The 19,975-nt window shown below is 41.8% G+C and overlaps 1 protein-coding gene across 5 annotated transcripts in view; it reads right to left on the bottom strand.

Annotated features, from left to right (window-relative positions):
- Window positions 1-19,975, bottom strand: part of LOC134341158 (CUB and sushi domain-containing protein 1-like) — a 2,430,601-nt gene that overhangs the window by 529,035 nt on the left and 1,881,591 nt on the right. For all 5 annotated transcript variants that reach the window (XM_063038952.1, XM_063038962.1, XM_063038968.1 and 2 more), the window contains 2 exons: window positions 12,629-12,817; window positions 7,524-7,640 (listed from right to left, as the gene is read on the bottom strand). In XM_063038952.1, coding sequence (XP_062895022.1) covers window positions 7,524-7,640; window positions 12,629-12,817 — 306 coding nt within the window. The remainder of the gene's footprint in view (window positions 1-7,523; window positions 7,641-12,628; window positions 12,818-19,975) is intronic.

The following is a 19,975-nucleotide window of genomic DNA, read 5'->3' as shown; positions in this document are numbered from 1 at the left end:
TCTACCTGTGAGGCAACTTTCAGGGATCTGTGGACATGTACCCCCAGATCCCTCTGCTCCTCCACACTACCAAGTATCCTGCCATTTACTTTGTACTCTGCCTGGAGTTTGTCCTTCCAAAGTGTACCACCTCACAGTCTCTAGGTTGAACTCCATCTGCCATTTCTCAGCCCACTTCTGCATCCTATCAATGTCTCTCTGCCATCTTCGACAATCCTCTACACTATCTACAACACCGCCAACCTTTGTGTCGTCTGCGAACTTGCCAACCCACCCTTCTACCCCCACATCCAGGTCGTTAATAAAAATCACGAAAAGAAGAGGTCCCAGAACAGATCCTTGTGGGACACCACTAATCACAACCCTCTAATTCGAATGTACTCCCTCCACCACGACCCTCTGCCTTCTGCAGGCAAGCCAATTCTGAATCCACCTGGCCAAACTTCCCTGGATCACATGCCTTCTGACTTTCTGAATAAGCCTACCATGTGGAACCTTATCAAAAGTCTTACTAAAATCTATATAGATCACATTCACTGCACTACCCTCATCTATATGCCTGGTCACCTCCTTAAAGAACTCTATCAGGCTTGTTAGACACAATCTGCCCTTCACAAAGCCATACTGACTGTCCCTGATCAGAGCATGATTCTCTAAATGCCCAGAGATCCTATCTCTAAGAATCTTTTCCAACAGCTTTCCCACCACAGACATAAGGCTCACTGGTCTATAATTACCCGGACTATCCCTACTACCTTTTTTGAACAAGGGGACAACATTCGCCTCCCTCCGATCCTCCGGTTCCATTCCCGTAGACAACAAGGACATAAATATCCTAGCCAGAGGCTAATCGATCTCTTCCCTCGTCTCGTGGAGCAGCCTGGGGAGATTCCGTCAGGCCCCGGGGACATCTGTCCTAATGTATTTTAACAACTCCAACACCTCCTCTCCCTTAATATCAACATGCTCCAGAATATCAACCTCACTCATATTGTCCTCACCGTCATCAAGTTCCCTCTCATTGGTGAATACCAAAGAGAAGTATTCATTGAGGACCTCACTCACTTCCACAGCCTCCAGGCACATCTTCCCACCTTTATCTCTAATCGGTCCTACCTTCACTCCTGTCATCCTTTTGTTCTTCACATAATTGAAGAATGCCTTGGGGTTTTCCTTTACCCTAATGCCCCCTTCTTGCTCTTCTCAGCCCCTTCTCAAGCTCCTTTCTTGCTACCCTATATTCCTCAATAGACACATCTGATCCTTGTTTCCTAAACCTCATGTATGCTGCCTTCTTCCACCTGACTAGATTTTCCACCTCACTTGTCACCCATGGTTCCTTCACCCTACCACTCTTTATCCTCCTCACCGGGACATATTTATCCCTAATATCCTGCAAGAGATCTCTAAACATCGACCACATGTCCATAGTACATTTCCCTGCAAAAACATTATCCCAATTCACACCCACAAGTTCTAGCCTTATAGCCTCATAATTTGTCCTTCCCCAATTAAAAATGTTCCTGTCCTCTCTGATTCTATCCTTTTCCATGATAATGCCAAAGGCCAGGGAGCGGTGGTCACTGTCCCCCAGATGCTCACCCACTGTGAGATCTGTGACCTGACCCGGTTCGTTACCTAATACAGATCTAGTATGGCATTCCCCCGAGTCGGCCTGTCAACATACTGTGACAGAAATCCGTCCTGGACACACTTAACAAACACTGCCTCGTCCAAACCCTTGGAACTAATCAGGTGCCAATGAATATTAGGGAAGTTAAAGTCATCCATGATAACAACCCAGTTATTTTTGCACCCTTCCAAAATCTGCCTCCCAATCTGCTCCTCGGTATCTCTGCTGCTACCAGGGGGCCTATAGAATACCCCCAGTAGAGTAACTGCTCCCTTCCTGTTCCTGACTTCCACTCATAGTGACTCAAAAGAGGATCCTGCTACATTACCCACCCTTTCTGTAGCTGTAATAGTATCCCTGACCAGTAATGCCACCCCTCCTCCCCTTTCCCCTCCTCTCTATCCCTTTTAAAGCACTGAAATTCAAGAATATTGAGAATCCATTCCTGCCCTGGTGCCAGCCAAGTCTCTGTAATGGCCACTACATCATATTTCCATATTCTTTCCATCCATGTAGCCATTCAAATTTAATTTAAATGTTGAATTTGAATCCATATCAGGCCAAGTACTAAAGACCTGTGCAAGTCATCTGGCTGAAGTGTTCACTGATATCTTTAGCCTCTCACGTCTGCAGTCTGAGGTACCCATCAGCTTCAAGCAGACTTCAATTATACTTGACTGTCGTAACCTGCATCAATGATTATCATTCAGTATCACTTACATCCATTGTGCCAAAATGCTTTTAGTGTTTGGTGATAAAACATATCAACTCCTGCCTGAGAAGTGACTTGGATTTGTTCCAATTTGCCCACTGGCACAACTGGTCCACAGCTGATACCATTTCATTGGCTCTTCACTCAATCCTGGAACATCTGGACAGCAAAGATGCATACATCAGGTTGCTCTTTATCAATTACAGCTCAGTATTCAATACTATCATCCCCTCAAAACTAATCAATAAGCTTCAAGACTTCAGCCTCAATCCCTCCTTGTGCAATTGGTTCCTCGATTTCATTATTTGCACACCCCAGTCAGTTTGTATTGTCAATGACATCCCCCCCTCAATCTCCATCAGCACAGGAGCACCACAAGGTTGTGTTCTAAGCCCCCTGCTCTACTCACTTTATATGTATGACCATGAGGCTAAGCACAGCTCCACTGCTATTCTTAAGTTTGCAGACAACACCACAATCGTTGGCCAAATCAAAGGTGGTGATGAATCAGCATAAAGGAGATTGAAAATCTGGCTGATACCATAACAATAACCTCTCACTAAATGTCAACAAGACCAAGGAGCCGATTATTGACTTTAGGAGGAGGAAACCAGAGGTTATGAGCCATTCCTCATCGGGGGATCTGAGGAGAGGGTCAGCAACTTTAAGCTCTTCAGTGTTATCATTTCAGCAGATCTGTCCAGGGCCCAGCACCTAATTTCAATTAAGAAAAAAGCATGGCAGTGCCTCTACTTCCTTAGAAATTTGCAAAGTTTCGGCATAACACCTAAAACCTTGACAAGCTTCTTTAGATGTCTGATGGGGAGTATATTGACTGGTTGCATTGCGGCTTGGTATGGAAACACCTCTGCCCTAAAATGGAAAATAATACAAAAGGTAGTGAAAATAGCCCGGTCTATCATTGGTAAAGCCCAACCACCATTGAGCATAACTTAAGGAGTGCTATCTCAGGAAAGCAACATCAGTCATCAAGGACCACCACCACCGCCCCCCGCCCCCCCCCCCGCCACCCAGGCCATACTCTCTTCTTGCTGCTGCCATCAGGAGTAAGGTGCAGGAGCCTCAGGGCTCACACCACCATGTTTAGGAACTGTTATTACTATCAGGCTCTTGAATCAGTGGGGTTAATTTCCCACAACTTCACTGACTCGATCACAGAACTGTTCCCACAACCTGTGGACTCATTTTCAAGGACTCTTTTAACCATATAACTATATAACAATTACAGCACGGAAACAGGCCATCTCGGCCCTTCTAGTCCATGCTGAACTCTTACTCTCACCTAGTCCCACTGACCTGCACTCAGCCCATAACCTTCCATTAATTTCCTGTCCATATAGCTATGCAATTTAACTTTAAATGATAACATAGAACCTTCCTCAACCACTTTTGCTGGAAGCTCGTTCCACACAGCTACCACTCTCTGAGTAAAGAAGTTCCCCCTCATGTTACCCCTAAACTTCTGCCCTTTAACTCTCAACTCATGTCCTCTTGTTTGAATCTCCCCCACTCTCAATGGAAAAAGCCTATCTATGTCAAATCTATCTATCCCCCTCATAATTTTAAATACCTCTATCAAGTCCCCCCTCAACCTTCTACGCTCCAAAGGATAAAGACTCAACTTGTTCAACCTTTCTCTGTAACTTAGGTAATGAAACCCAGGTAACATTCTAGTAAATCTTCTCTGTACTCTCTCTATTTTGCTGACATCTTTCTTCTAATTCGGTGACCAGAACTGTACACAATACTCCAAATTTGGCCTTACCAATGCCTTGTACAATTTCAACATTACATCCCAACTCCTATACTCAATGCTCTGATTAATAAAGGCCAGCATACCAAAAGCTTTCTTCACCACCCTATCCACATGAGATTCCACCTTCAGGGAACTATGCACCAGATCCCTCTGTTCTACTGCATTCTTCAATGCCCTACCATTTACCATGTATGTCCTATTTTGATTAGTCCTACCAAAATGTAGCACCTCACATTTATCAGCATTAAACTCCATCCCATGTTTTTGATATTTATTGTCTATTTATTACGATTATTATTTTTTTTTCTTTTGTATTTGCACAGTTTGTTGTCTTTAACACATTGGTTGTTTGTCCGTCCTGTTGGGTGCAGATTTTCATTGATTCTATTATATTTCTTGGATTTACTGTGTATGCCCACAAGAAAATGAATCTCAGGGATGCCTTGGTAATACATTTACTTTGAACTTTGAGCATCCACCACTTCTGCTGGCAGCTTGTTCCACACTCTCACCACCCTCCTCATTGAGATTCTCATTAATTTATTCTAGATTCATTTATTTATTACTTGTACATCAAAACTTGCAGTGAAATAGATCACTTGTGTTAACAACTAACACAACCTACTGATGTGAAGGGGGTAGCCCACAAGTGTACTATATTATATATTCATATTAAAACTTCTACAGATGTACTTTTGAAAGTGCCCTGACTGATTGCATCATGGTCTGATACGCCAATTCGACTGTGCAGGAATATAAGAAGCTGCAGAGAATAATGGACTCAGCATAATACATTACCAGCACATTCCTCATCATTATCAATAGTGTCTACAGGAGGCATGTTCTTCCGAAAAAGATCTTCATCATTCAGGCCATGCCATCTCCTCACAGGTATCATTGGTCAGGAGGTACAGAAGCCTGAAGTCCCACACCACTAAAATCAGGAACAACTCAGGCAGGAGGAGAAGATGGCAGCGCAATGCAGCGCGCGCAGCTCTCCGGTGAAATGATATTGTATCTGTTAAATAGGGGCCGAAGACAGACGTGAGAAGCAGAGGAACATCTGGAGAAATTTCTGAAATGCCTGGTTCGCTGCTGTTGTTACTGTGCGATCAAGAATCTCCGGAGGGTAGGCCCCAAAATTGCTGGTTTCGCCTGCTGCTGGCGACTGAGGCTGAGGTTGAAGCGTTCGGATAGAGATGGTGCTCAGTACTCGGTACTTGGTGTCGGAGGGCTGTCTATCCACAGCCTCCTCTACTGTCAAGATGAAGCCACACAGGTTGGAGGAACAACACCTTATATTCCGTCTGGGTAGCCTCCAACCTGATGGCATGAACGTTGACTTCTCAAACTTCCGCTAATGCCCCACCTCCCCTCGTACCCCATCCATTATTTATTTATTTATTTATTTATTTATTTATTTATTTACACACTTTCTTTTTCTCTCCCTCCTTTTTCTCCCTCTGTCCCTCTCACTATACCCCTTGCCCATCCTCTGGGCTTCCCCCCTCCCCCTTTTCCTTCTCCCTGGGCCTCCTGTCCCATGATCCTCTCATATCCCTTTTGCCAATCAACTGTCCAGCTCTTGGCTCCATCCCTCCCCCTCCTGTCTTCTCCTATCATTTCGGATCTCCCCCTCCCCCTCCCACTTTCAAATCTCTTACTAGCTCTTCTTTCAGTTAGTCCTGACGAAGGGTCTCGGCCCGAAACGTCAACTGTACCTCTTCCTAGAGATGCTGCCTGGCCTGCTGCGTTCACCAGCAACTTCTATGTGTGTTGCTTGAAATTCCAGCATCTGTAGATTTCCTCTTGTTTATGGTACTGAAGTTTTGGGTCTACGCTTTGTGGATTGGACTAATGAACACTGAACTGAACTGAAAATGGTCTCTTTCAATTTTGTGTTTTATTTTCTGTGTTTTCACTTGTTCTTTCTTGTTACCATTTGCGCAATTTGTTTTGTTTTTGCGTGTGTATGGGAGGGGGTATGCTTTTGTTACCATTTGCAAGATTTGTTTTTTTTTGCACTGGGGGTGTTGATGTTTTTCTTTGAATGGATCCCACAGTTTTCTTTGTTTACTGGCTGTCTGTGGAGAAGTTGAATCTCAGGGTAGTATACTGCATACATACTTAGATAATAAATCTACTTTGAATCCTTTGAATCAATTGCTGGTGAACTTCAGCATGGACTCTACAAACAATATTGCTGTTATAAAACAAGAGATTCTGCGGATGCCGGAAATTCAGAATAACACACACAAAATGCTGGAGGAACTTAGTAGGTCAGGCAACATCACTGGAGGAAAATAAACAGTCGATGTTTCAGGCTGAGACCCTTCAGCTGCATTGTTACATTTTTTGTTCTGTGCACTTGGACAGTTTAGCAACACTATGACCATTTTGAACACTTTGCATTGAAACATACTTTATTTTGTTTTCATTATGTTCTTTCTGGCAAAGGTTGCATTTAATTTATGATTTTTTGTGAATACTGCTTATGAGATGTGCCTGTGATGTTGCTGTAATTAAGTTTTACATTGCACCTGTGCATGTGACATATGACAATAAACTCAGCTTTAACTTTTTAAAATAAGAATTCATTTTCAGGACTGGAAACAACGGCCAGTGGCATCAAATGAAGCTCAGCTCTGAGCAGGGATGTTCAGCTCCCTTCTTCATCTGCGAGGTAATATATTACTGCGACAGAGCCACAGCTGGTTGAGTGAGTCTAAAAAAGTCCAGAATAAATTCAGGTGCAAGGATTTATCAAAAAAACCTTGTTCATAAGACATAAGAGCCGAACTACGCTATTTGGGCCATCAAATCTACTCCAACATTCAATCATGGCTGATTTATTTTCCATCTCAACCCCTTTTTCCTGCCTTCTCCCTGTAACCCTTGACACCTCCACTTTGAATATACTCAAAGATTTGGCATCCACAGCCACATGTGGTAATGAATTCCACAGATTCACCATTCTCTGGCAAAATAAATTCCTCTTCAGCTCTGCTCTAAAAGGACATCCTTGTATTCTGAGACTGTGCCCTCTGGTCCTAGACTCTTCCACTAATGGTAACATCCTTTGCACATCAATATTATCTCAGAAAAATCCACTCTATTGGAAACATCCTCTCTGCATCTATTCTATCCTTTCTATGTCCACTTTAACCAGGACTTTCAATATTCAGTAGGTTTCAATGATATTCCTCATTCTTCTAAACTCCAGCAAGTATAAGCCTGAAGCATCAAACACTTCACATATGTTAACAGTTTCATTCTGAGTATCATTTGCATAATAGATCAAACATTTGAAGCAACCAGCAATCATAATCTGAAAATAATCCTCATGCAGATGTGTCGCCAGAAAGTGGAGAAACTATGGTAAACAAAACACTTTGGCTTACCTTTTCCGTGTGACACCTCAATTATCCAGGTACAATTTAAGGAATTGGGATAGAAATCGGGGAATCCGGGTGACAGAATAGTTCCACTTGCAGCATGGATGTAACCACCACAGAAAGCTGAAATGAAAGAGGAACAGTCAGTTGTTGATTTTAACCTCCATGATAAAGAAAGCAAGAAGTGTCAAATATCGGACAGAATATAAGCAAGGCTCTGGATGCTTTCCATGGAAAATAGACATTTGTGTCTCTATATAACAGGAAACAAATAAGTATATTGCATTGCAAAATTGAGAAGGAATACAACCTTAATAAAAACAGTCTGTTCCAATCTGAGGCTGTGCCTTTATTGGGATGACACTGGAGAGGATCCAGAGGAGGTACACAAGAATGATCCCAGGAATGAAAGGGTCAATGTATGAGGAGCATTTGATAGCTCTGTCATTTAGAACAATGAGGGGGGATCTCATTGAAACTTACCAAATATTGAAAGACCTATAGAGAATGGACTACAGAGGACTTCCTCCGCACAGAGCCTAGGACCAGAGGGCATAGCCTCAGAATACAAGGACATCCTTTTAGAACAGAGATGAGGAGAATTTTCTTTAGCCAGAGGATAGTGAATCTGTGGAATTCACTGCCATAGTCACTTGTGGAGGCCAAGTCATTGGGTATATTTAAAGTAGAGATTGATAGACTCTTGATTAGTCAAGGCATTAAAGGTTACAAGGAACAAAGAAGAGAAGATCTACAGATGCTGGAAATCTAAGCAACACACACAAAATGCTGGAGGAACTCAACAAGCCAGGCAGCATCTACAGAGAAGAGCACAGTTGACGTCTCAGGCTGAGACCCTTCAGCAGGACAGGTTATGGGGAGAAGGCAAGAGAATAGCGTTGAAAGGGATAATAATTTAGGCCATGATAGAAGAGCGGAGAAGACTTAATGGGCTGAATGTCCTAAATCTGCTCCTATATCATATGGTCAAATATGTTCTAAGTTTACTAAAATCTGTTATGATGCAAAAGTCCTAAATAAAATCATTACAATATGTTGGACACTTCGGTAAGGACTGCAATCAGTTCTGATCAGCATATTTGAACGTGGCACAAAATGAGGAGGTGTTGTTGATAGTTATGTAGGTTACTGTAGATTATAGAGGACTTAAGCTACAAATAGTCGGGCACTGAAGAATGCCTAGAAGTACCATATGATTAGATTATTGAAAATGGCATCATTGGTAGACAGGGTGGTCAAAAAGGCTTATGATAATCTGACCTTCATCAGTCAGAGCATTTATCTAACAGTTGAGACATTATGGTTTCAAGATGTTGGTGTATCTGTGTTTGGAGTACTCCGTACAGTTTTGGGCACCCTGTTACAGGAGAGGCATGACTAAGATGGAAAGAGTGCAGAAAAAATTTAGGAGGAAATTACCAGACTCAAAGGGCCTGAGTTGGCCAGGCTAGGTCTGTATTCCTTATAACAGGAGGAACAACCTGATACAAATATCTACAGTTATGAGTGTCATAGATGAAGTAGATGGTACTAGTCTTTTCCTCAGGCAGGGGATGTCTAAAACTGGAGGCATATATTTAGGATGAGAGGGGGAAAGATTTCAAAGGGTTCTAAGGGGCAAGTTATCCATGCAGAGGGTGGAGAGTATCTGGAATAAGCTGACAGATGAAGAGGTTGATGCAGGTCCAATACAAGCATTTAATAAGCACTTTAATAGATACATGGAGGGTTGGGGCTTTGAGGGATATGTGCCAAATACAGGAAATTGGGGCAACTTGATCAGCATTGACTTGTTGTGTCTAAGATCTTGCTTCTGTGTGGTATTGCTCTAGGACTCAGTAACTTCTTTCTTACTGAACAGTTCATTTGAAGTTATGATAAACATTAAAAATCAAAAGAAAGATTCCAATAGTAACTATTCTGTATTATGAGTTTTTTTTTGAAAAAAGTGTGTAATTTCCCTCGATCTGAACAAGAATGAATCCATAGAAACTTCATTCAATGGTCATATTTAATATGTAAGGTGGCTTAATTGCTTTTGTCTTGGGGAAATTAGTTTCTGCTAGCTTATTAAGAGTCATTCATTCAATTGATCCTAATGGACAGAGCAGATTACTGTTACAATTTTCTGTGGAAATCACCAGTTCACTGTGGTAATTGTATTCAGTTCACTTCCAGCTACTGTGCTTCTGGCAAATGTTCATGAGCGAGTTTCAATGCATTGCTTTATTTAATGTTTTCATTTAAAAGGATGGGATTGTTGAATTTCTATGTGATTTTTATGCAAGCCCACTACTACCAATTTCAGTTCAACACTTTTATTCTTTCAAAAAATTATATAAGTGATCGAGTTAATGACATAGAGCAAATTCAACTGAGCCATGGCCTCATTCTACAGCTTTACCAGAAGGGGGTAATAACTGTAATCCTGTAAGTTTCACAATGTATTTTTATTTAGAGATATAGCACAGTAACTGGTCCTTCCAGCCCAATGGTCCACACTGCCCAATTACACTCATGAGACCAATTCACCTACTAACCTGTTCATTTTCAGAAAGTGGGAGGAGACTGAAGCACCTGGAGGAAATCTGCAGTTATGTGAAGAAGGTACAAATTCCTTACAGACCATGGCAGTATTGAACATGGGTCACTGGCACTGTAATAGGATTATATTAACTGCTAAGTTACATGCTGACTAAACAGTTCTCTGATCTGTGGTCCTCAATGAGGACGGTTGCATTGCAGAAATGATGGATAGCACTATTTATCCCACTGAGAAGAATCAGCTCACTTCTGTAAAGGGCAGAGAGAAAAGATTTGTTTCATCACAGTGATGCAGACACAGCTTCACAGCTCAAGGGACCCATGTTCCTTTCTCACCTCAGGTGCTGTTTGCATAGAGTTTGCACATTCTCACTGTGACCACAGGAGATTCTTCCATGTGCTTCAATTTTTTCACACATCCTGGGGACTTGTGAGGAAGTCAGAGCACCTGAGATAATCTTCGGTTGCCAGACTAATTGGTAGAGTAGGTCTGACCTAAGATTCCTCCAACCAGCATCCAGCCCACTGGGAAACCATTCAGCACCCTCCCCCCTCCCCCCAGATTATTCATAAAAGTCAGAACCTTGAACATAATTACAGCACGCACAGGCCCTTCAATCCACAATGTTGTGCTAACATTCATCCTACTCTGAGATCAATTTAACCCATCCCTCCCACATCCATGTACCTATCCAAAAGCTCTTAAATGTCCCTAATATATTTGACTTTATCACCACCCCTTGCAGGGCATTCCACACACCCATCACACTTTAAAAAAACCTACATCTGTCATTCCCCACTATACCTTCCTCTAATCACTTTAAAGTTATGCCCCCCTCAGCATCAGTTAATAAGAAAATGGTCAGGTATGGGAGCAGAAATGACCAAAAGCACACCATCTCTTGACCCTGTAATCCATTATATGTAGAACATAGAGCAGTACAGGCCCTTCAGCCTATAACATTGTGCCAATATTTATCGGACTCCAAGATCAATCTAGCTCTTCCCTCCGCCATATCCCTCAATTTTTTTTTATCATCCATGTGCCTATATACAAACATTTGTAGAAATGTTCCTAATGTATCTGCCTCTACCACTTTCCCTGGTACTGCGTCTGAAGCACCCGCCACTCTCTGTGTAAAAAAACGTACCTTGGACATACCCCCTATACTTTCCTCCAATTGCCTTAAAATTATGCCCCCCTTGTATGAGGCATTTCTACCCTGGGAAAGGGTTCTGACAGTCCATTCTATCTATGCCTCTCATCATCTTGAACACCATTATCAGGTCTTTACTGTGTTAATACCAATCATTCTCTTTTTTTAATATGTATTTAATGTTACTGGTTCAAGAGCAGAAATTATGATGACAAATTGCATTGAGTGAAAACAGTATGTCAGATGATGAAGTGACTTGTTATAACCCTGGTATCTCAGACTGTCCCATAACCATGTGAGGTAGGCTTTCCTGATGCTCTGAAGACATGCACAGAAATAACATGTGTACAAAGATATGAGGGGTATAAATATGGTGAATGGATACAGACTGTTTTGTCTGAGGTTGGTTAAAACTAGAATTAGAGTTCATTGGTTAAGGGTAAATGTAAAATACACATAGTGGCCAGTTTATTAGATAGACCTGAACATGAATGCAAGTATCTGATCTGCCAATCTTTGGCAACAACTCGATGCATAAAAGCATGCAGACATGGTCAAGAGGTTCAGTTGTTGCTCAGACCAAACATAAGAACGGGAAAGAAATGTGATCAAAATGACTCTGACTGTGCAAGGATTATTGGTGTCAGAGAGGGTGGTTTAAGTATCTCAGAAACTGCTGATCTGGGATTTTCATGCACAACAGTTTCTGGAATCTACAGCGAATGGTGTGGAAACAGAAATATCCAATGAGCGACAATTCTGTGGGAAAAAATGCCTTGTTGATGAGAGGGTTCAGTGGAGAATGGACAGACTGGTTCAAGCTGACAGGAAGGTGACGGTAACTCAGATAACCATGCATTACAACAGTGATGTGCAGAAGAGCATCTCTGAATGCACAACATGTCAAACTTTGAAGAGGATGGACTACAGCATCAAAAGATCACAAAATATATCCTCAGTGGCCACTTTATTAGATACCAGAGGTATTTCAGGGGAACATGAGGGGAAACGTATTCACTCAGAGAGTAGTGTGTGTTTGGAATGAGCTGATAACAGAAGCAGTGGATGCAGATTCGATCTCAACACTTAAGAAAAGTTTGGGTCACAATCAGGTCTAATATCATTTAGATATGTCATGAAATGCGTTGTTCTGTGGCAGCAGTACAGTGCAATACATAAATCAAGCTATAAATTACAATAAGAAATATATATATTACATTTATTAAATTAGTAATGCAAATAGAAGGCAAAATAGAGAGATAGGTACATGGTGTGGTTGCATATAGATGGCACTAGGCAGAAAAAAAAGACAGGTCAGCATGTACTGGATGGGTTGATGGACCTGTTTCTGTGCTACATTGCTCCATGATTTCTGATTGATGAGCCCACCTTCACAGCTTGGCAATGCATGGTTCCACTGGCGGTTATCTTCACAAATTAGGGGCTTGTCATCGCTCACGGTGTAACCTGGACAACAACTGAAGGTCACGGTCGATCCGATTGAGAAGTTGTTTCCATGTCGACGCCCATTGACAGGAATTCCTGGGTCTAAACAAGAATCTAATTCTAAGGTGACACCTGCAAAATATAATCAGAATTTAGTGAAATAATTTCAGCAAATATCACTGTTGCCATCAGTTATACTGTGTGTCGCACTTTCATTGGGGAGGCAGTTGGGAAATTAAGACACTGAGTAATAATTATGAAATAAAACGGATTTAGTAACGAAGGTAAGATTTACACAGTGAATAGTATGGATCTAAAGTGTGCAGTAAAACAAAAATACTGAGTTTATGTTGGGTCCAAGGAGGGGTAGCACCTCTGGTGAAGGAGCTTGCCGTGTCCATTCCAGAGCAGCTCATTCATCTGCTTGATTTGCCGGCAGAAATAGTCGATACTGGTTCAATTGTAACACTTTGGAGAAGTTTGGATAGGTACAAGAATGAAGGGAGTTTGGAGGAATATAGTCCAGATGTAGGTAGATGGGACTAGACAGAAGATCAGTTCAGCATGGACTAGCTGGGCCAAAGGGCTGAAGTTTCTCTGCCGTTGTGTTCTTTTGACTCTATTGTGATGGCTATTCACTTTCCAGGACCTGAGAGGCTTATTGGTAACCTCGGCTTTCTAACACAGCAACATGGCCTTTCCAAATGGTCAGAGTTGCTTATGACAACATTAAACTTCCAATCAATATTCTTCACCCTGCTTTTTGTTGCAAACAAGGAAACTATGAGGACTTGTGGGCCCTTGTTTAAAAAATATCCGACAATCGATTAATTAGACTGCATCAAACCAGACAACTAAGTTACTGGAACCATTGTGAATGAATTCAAGGAAGCTTGCAGACCAGACTGAATTTGTCACTTAGCACATCAAAGATGGTCACAGGTATGGTTATTCAATCAATAGTAGGTACATTTGTATATTCAGAGCGTCCATCCTCACAGTCTGAATTCTGGGTGCCGAGGATGTCTGTCCCAAAAAGCCTAAAGACCATATATGTGAATTAGGTTGTCCTAGCAAAAGTATGTGAGAAACACCACATGCAGATAATGTCAACTAGTGACACAACAATATCAATGATAGAATGCATTGGGATTGTTAGGAATGAGAAGGAGAATGAGAAAAAGACAGTGGGACAGAAAGAAGAACTAGAATTCATTTCTCAACCTTCAGTTTCTGTGAAAGACAACTCGGTCGTGTGCAACTTGTTAGAAAGTTCTTTTAATTTGTAATAATTTTACCTGTGTTTGGAAAACTTTTGCAATTTATATATTTTAGTAATTCAGAAATATTTTATAAATCAGAAATCCTCTGACTCCGCAGATTACAGGTTCAGAGACGTCAAATTCTCCTTATCGTTTCATTCCTGGGATCATTCTTGTGAACCTCCTCTAGACACTATCCAGGGTCAGCACATCCTTCCACAGATACAGACCCAAAATTTGTTTGGTATACTCCAAATGCAGTCTGATTAATGTTGTAAACAAATTAATGATTCCAATTTCCAGCAGCATCTTCTGCAAAATTTTAAAGTTTTAATTTATTTTAATGAATGCAAAATAATTCATTGCTCAATCTCCTATTGTCTATGAACTGCCATGTAATCTTAATAGGATTGACTGCATACTCTGTATATGTAAACACATAAGATGAGATAAGCAAGTAGCCACCACAAGAGGAGGCATATAGAAACAAAGGCATATTAAATCAGTACAATAACAGCTCGCTGTCCTGGTGATGAGACTACCAAGGTCTGTTTATGTATGACTAGAGCAACTGGACTGAGCCAGTTTCATGTTGACAACATGAGAAAAATAAAAGCTTCATCAAGTGCCTTCACTCTGTCCACTGCCATGGCCAGGATTCTCCTGGTGGTCTCGTACTTTGTATTGACTTCCCATTCAGGCATCTCCATCCATGGGCTCCTCTACTGCCACAGTGAGTTTACATTCAGGCTGGAGGAGCAACACCTCACATTCCATCTTGGTAGTCTCCAAACTAATAGCAAGAACATCAATATTTCCAACTTCTGGAACTTGCTCCCCTGTGTTTTGCACCCCATCCTCTCTTTTTCCATTCCCCATTCTGGTTGACCTCTCACCCTTTTCTCCTCCTCTCCTTCCCTCCTGAGCAGCCTATCACCTCTCTCTGGTAATCCTCCTCTGCCCATTATGTCCATGGTCCATTCTCCTCTTCTACCATATTCCTTCTACAGGCCCTTTACTTCCACTTATCACCTTCCAGCATCTTCCATCATCCTCCTCTCCCCACACACCCACCTTTCACTACACATGATCTCACTTGTCACCTGCCTGCTTACACTCCTCCCCCCTCCCCCTTCCCCCACCTTCTTATTCTGGCTTCTACCTTGGTCTTTTTTAATCCTGCTGAAGGGCCTTGACCCAAAATGTTGACTGTTTATTCCACTCCATTGAAGTTGCTTGACCTGCTGATTTTCTCCAGTATTTTGTGTGTGTTACTCAAGATTTCCAGCATCTGCAGAATCTCTTGTATATCTATGTTCTTCCATATTGGTCTTATGTGCCTTCTGTCATGCCTAGACCATGTTACTAGGTCAGAACAAACACATACCACTGCCCATAATAACCGATCCTCCAACAGTCAGGTGAAAATATTGCAAAAACTCTGAATGGCCTAATTCTGTTCCAATGTCTTGTGGTCTTATGGACTATTGCGTCCACCTAGGTGGTCTCAATTTCCTGCATTTGGCCCAAGCCCCAGCCTTAATGTAACTATCCAAATGCTTCTTAAATGCTACTATTGTACCAGCCTGAACCACTTCCTCAGGCAGCTCGGTCCATATACTCAACATTCTCTGCATTGAAAAGTTGCCCCCAAGTCCCTTTTAAGCATTTCACCTCTCCCTAAATCAATGCTTTCCAAGTTGTCAACACTCCTACCCAAGGGAAAAAAGACCATCCAACATCAGACCATAAGACAGATGACCATTTGGCCCATCAAGTCTGTTCCATCGTTCCATCATGGTTGACTTACTATCCTTCTGAACTCCATTCTCCTGCCTTCTCCCTGTAACATTTGATGGAGTGACATCTCTGCTTGAAATATACCTAATGACTTGGCCTATACAGCCGTCTGTAGCAATGATTCCACTGACGCTTATCAATGCTTCTCATATACATCTCATCCTCTTACATTCCAAGGAATAAAATTCTAGCCTGGCTAACCTTTCCCCACAAATCATGAACTCCAGTCCTGGCAGCATCCTTGTAAATCTTTTCTGCATTCTTTCCAATGATTTTCTATAATAGGATGATCAGAACTGTACATGGTACTCCAAGTGCAATCTCATCAATGTCATATACAGCGTCACCATAATGTCCCAATTCCTATACTCAGTGACATGACTGATGAAGATCAGAATGCAAAATGCCTTTTTCACCACTCTGTGATTTCAAAAGTATGTTGTGAGCTTTAAGAATAAAATTGGATACTCCTGACATGGTTATATGTAATATTTTAATGTATTTGCTTTGCACAAAGTTCATACATTTACATATTTAAATCCCAATAGACTATAGAGATTATCATATTTCTACCATTTTATCAATGGTGAGTGAAATTAATCTTGTCTCACAACCTGGATCCATGAGTCTTGGGATTATGTTTGTTGATATCCAGCTGTCCTTTATTACATTATCCATATTCAAGAGATAATCCCATTAGATTACAATGCTCATTTTAGTTACTTAAATTTCATTACGAACATACATTCAAAACAATTTCAAGTGATACTCAGAAGGGCATTCTATCCACTGCCTATGCATATAAACAACAGAACAAAAAAATGTTCATTACATTACCCCACTCAGAATTTTAAGCAAAGTGATTTGAAGGGAAATGCATACTACACTCAGTGACCACTTTATTAGATCCCTCTTGCACATAAAAAGTGGCCACTGAGTGTATGTTCTTGGTCTTCTGCTGCTGTTGCCCACCCACTTCAAGGATCAACATGTTGTGCATTCTGGCAAGCTCTTCTGCACACCATTGTTGTAGCATGTAGTTATTCGAGTTACTGTCACCTTCCTGTCTGCTTGAACCAGTGTGATCATTCTCCTCTGACCTCTCTCATTGACAAGGCATTTTCACCAGCAGAACTGCCATTCACTGATTATTTTATGTGTTTTAAGCAACATTCTTTGTAAGCTCTCAAGACTTGTGTGTGAAAATCCCAGGAGATCAGCAGTTTCTGAAGTACTCTAACCACCCTGTCTGGTACCAAAAATCATTCCACGGTCAAAGTCACTTAGATCACATTTCTTTCTCCTTCTGATGTTTGATCCGAATGACAACTGAAAGTCTTCTTCATGTCTACATGCTTTGATGCATGGAGTTACTGCCACAGGATTGGTTGATGAGATACAGTGGCATGCAAAAGTTTGGGCACTCCTGGTCAAAATTTCTGTTAATAGCTAAACAAGTAAAAGATGACCTGATTTCCAAAAGGCATAAAGTTAAAGATGACACATTTCATTAATATTTTAAGAAAACTTTTTTTATTTCCATCTTTTACAGTTTCAAAATAACAAAAAAGGAAAAGGGCCCGAAGCAAAAGTTTGGGCACCCTACATGGTCAGTACTTAGTAGCACCCCCTTTGGTAAGTATAAGAGTCTTTCAATCTTGTTTGGGGGATTTTTGCCCATTCTTCCTTGCAAAAGGCTTCCAGTTCTGTGAGATTCTTGGGCCGTCTTGCATGCACTCCTCTTTTGAGTCTATCCACAGATTTTCGATGATGTTTAGTTTGGGGGACTGTGAGGGCCATGACAAAACCTTCAGCTTGCACCTCTTGAGGTAGTCCATTGTGGATTTTGAGGTGTGTTTAGGATCATTATCCTGTTGCAGAAGCCATCCTCTTTTCATCTTCAGCTTTTTTATAGATGGTGTGATGTTTGCTTCCAGAATTTGCTGGTATTTAATTGAATTCATTCTTCCCTCTGCCAGTAAATGTTCCCCGTGCCACTGGCTGCAACACAAGCCCAAAGCATGATCGATCCATCCCCGTGCTTAACAGTTGGAGAGGTGTTCTTTTCATGAAATTCTGCACCCTTTTTTCTCCAAACATTTGGCTCATTGTGGCCAAAAAGTTCTATTTTAATTTCATCAGTCCACAGGACTTGTTTCCAAAATGAATCAGGCTTGTTCAGATGTTCCTTTGCAAACTTCTGATGCTGAATTTTGTGGTGAGGACACAGGAAAGGTTTTCTTCTGATGACTCTTCCATGAAGGTCATATTTGTGCAAGTGTCACTGCACAGTAGAACAGTGCACCACCACTCCAGAGTCTGCTAAATCTTCCTGAAGGTCTTTTGCAGTCAAATGGTGGTTTTGATTTGCCTTTCCAGCAATCCTATGAGCAGTTCTCCCAGAAAGTTTTCTTGGTCTTCCAGACCTCAACTTGACCTCCACCGTTCCTGTTAACTGCCATTTCTTAATTACATACGAACTGAGGAAACAGCTACCTGAAAACGCTTTGCTATCTTCTTATAGCCTTCTCCTGCTTTGTGGGCATCATTTATTTTAATTTTCAGAGTGCTAGGCAGCTGCTTAGAGGAGCCCATGGCTGTTGATTGTTGGGAGTAGGTTTGAAGAGTCAGGGTGTTTATAAAGCTTTGAAATTTGCATCACCTGGCCTTTTCTAATGACGACTGTGAACAAGCCACAGCCCTAACAAACTGAAGGACCTAGGGTAATGGATGAACTGAAGGAAATTTATATTAGGCAGGAAATGGTTTTGGATAGGCTGTTGGGTCTGAAGGCTGATAAGTCCCCGGGACCTGATGTTCTGCATCCCAGGGTACACAAGGAGGTGGCTTTAGAAATCGTGAATGCATTGGAAATCATTTTCCAATGTTCTATAGATTCAGGATCAGTTCCTGTGGATTGGAGGGTGGCTAATGTTGTCCCTCTCTTCAAGAAGGGAGGAAGAGAGAAAACAGGGAATTATAGACCTGTTAGCCTGACGTCGGTGGTGGGAAAGATGCTTGAGTCAATTATAGAAGATGAAATTACGACACATCTGGATAGCAGTAACAGGATTGGTCCGAGTCAGCATGGATTTATGAAGGGGAAATCGTGCTTGACTAATCTTCTGGAAATTTTTGAGGATGTAACTATGAAAGTGGACATGGGAGAGCCAGTGCAGTGTACCTGGACTTTCAGAAAGCCTTTGTAAAGTCCCACATAGGAGATTAGTGGGCAAAACTAGGGCACATGGTATTGGGGGCAGAATACTGACATGGATTGAAAATTGGCTGGCTGACAGAAAACAAAGAGTAGCGATTAACGGGTCCCTTTCGGAATGGCAGGCGGTGACCAGTGGGGTACCGCAGGGTTCAGTGCTGGGACCGCAGCTGTTTACAATATATATTAATGATTTAGATGAGTGAATTAAAAGTAACATTAGCAAATTTGCCGATGACACAAAGCTGGGTGGCAGTGTGAAATGTAAAGTGGATGTTATGAGAATGCAGGGTGGCTTGGACAGGCTGGGTGAGTGGGCAGATGCAGTTTGATGTGGATAAATGTGAGGTTATCCACTTTGGTGGTAAGAACAGGAAGGCAGATTATTATCTAAATGGAGTCAAATTAGGAAAAGGGGAATTACAACGAGATCTAAGTGTTCTTGTACATCAGTCACTGAAAGCAAGCATGTAAGTACAGCAGGCAGTGAAGAAAGCTAATGGCATGCTGGCCTTCATAACAAGGGGAATTGAGTATAAGAACAAAAAAGTCCTTCTGCAGTTGTACAGGGCCCTAGTGAGACCACACCTGGAGTACTGTGTGCAGTTTTGGTCTCCAAATTTGAGGAAGGACATTCTTGCTATTGAGGGAGTGCAGCGTAGGTTCACAAGGTTAATTCCCGGGATGGCAGGACTGTCATATTTTGAAAGATTGGAGCGACTGGGCTTGTATACTCTGGAATTTAGTAGGCTGAGAGGGGATCTGATTGAAACATATAAGATTATTAAGGGATTGGACACGCTGGAGGCAGGAAGCATGGTCCCGCTGATGGATGAGTCCAGAACCAAAGGCCACAGTTTAAGAATAAGGGGAAGGCCATTTAGAGTGGAGTTGAGGAAAAACTTTTTCACCTGGAGAGTGGTGGATATACGGAATGTTCTGCCCGAGAAGGCAGTGGAGGCCAAGTCTCTGGATGCTTTCAAGAAAGAGATGGATAGAGTTCTTAAAGAT

This window comes from Mobula hypostoma, chromosome 2, assembly GCF_963921235.1.
Source record: "Mobula hypostoma chromosome 2, sMobHyp1.1, whole genome shotgun sequence".
Taxonomy (NCBI): domain Eukaryota; kingdom Metazoa; phylum Chordata; class Chondrichthyes; order Myliobatiformes; family Myliobatidae; genus Mobula; species Mobula hypostoma.
Note: the sequence above shows the minus strand (reverse complement) of the source record. Positions and strands in the feature narration are given on the sequence as shown.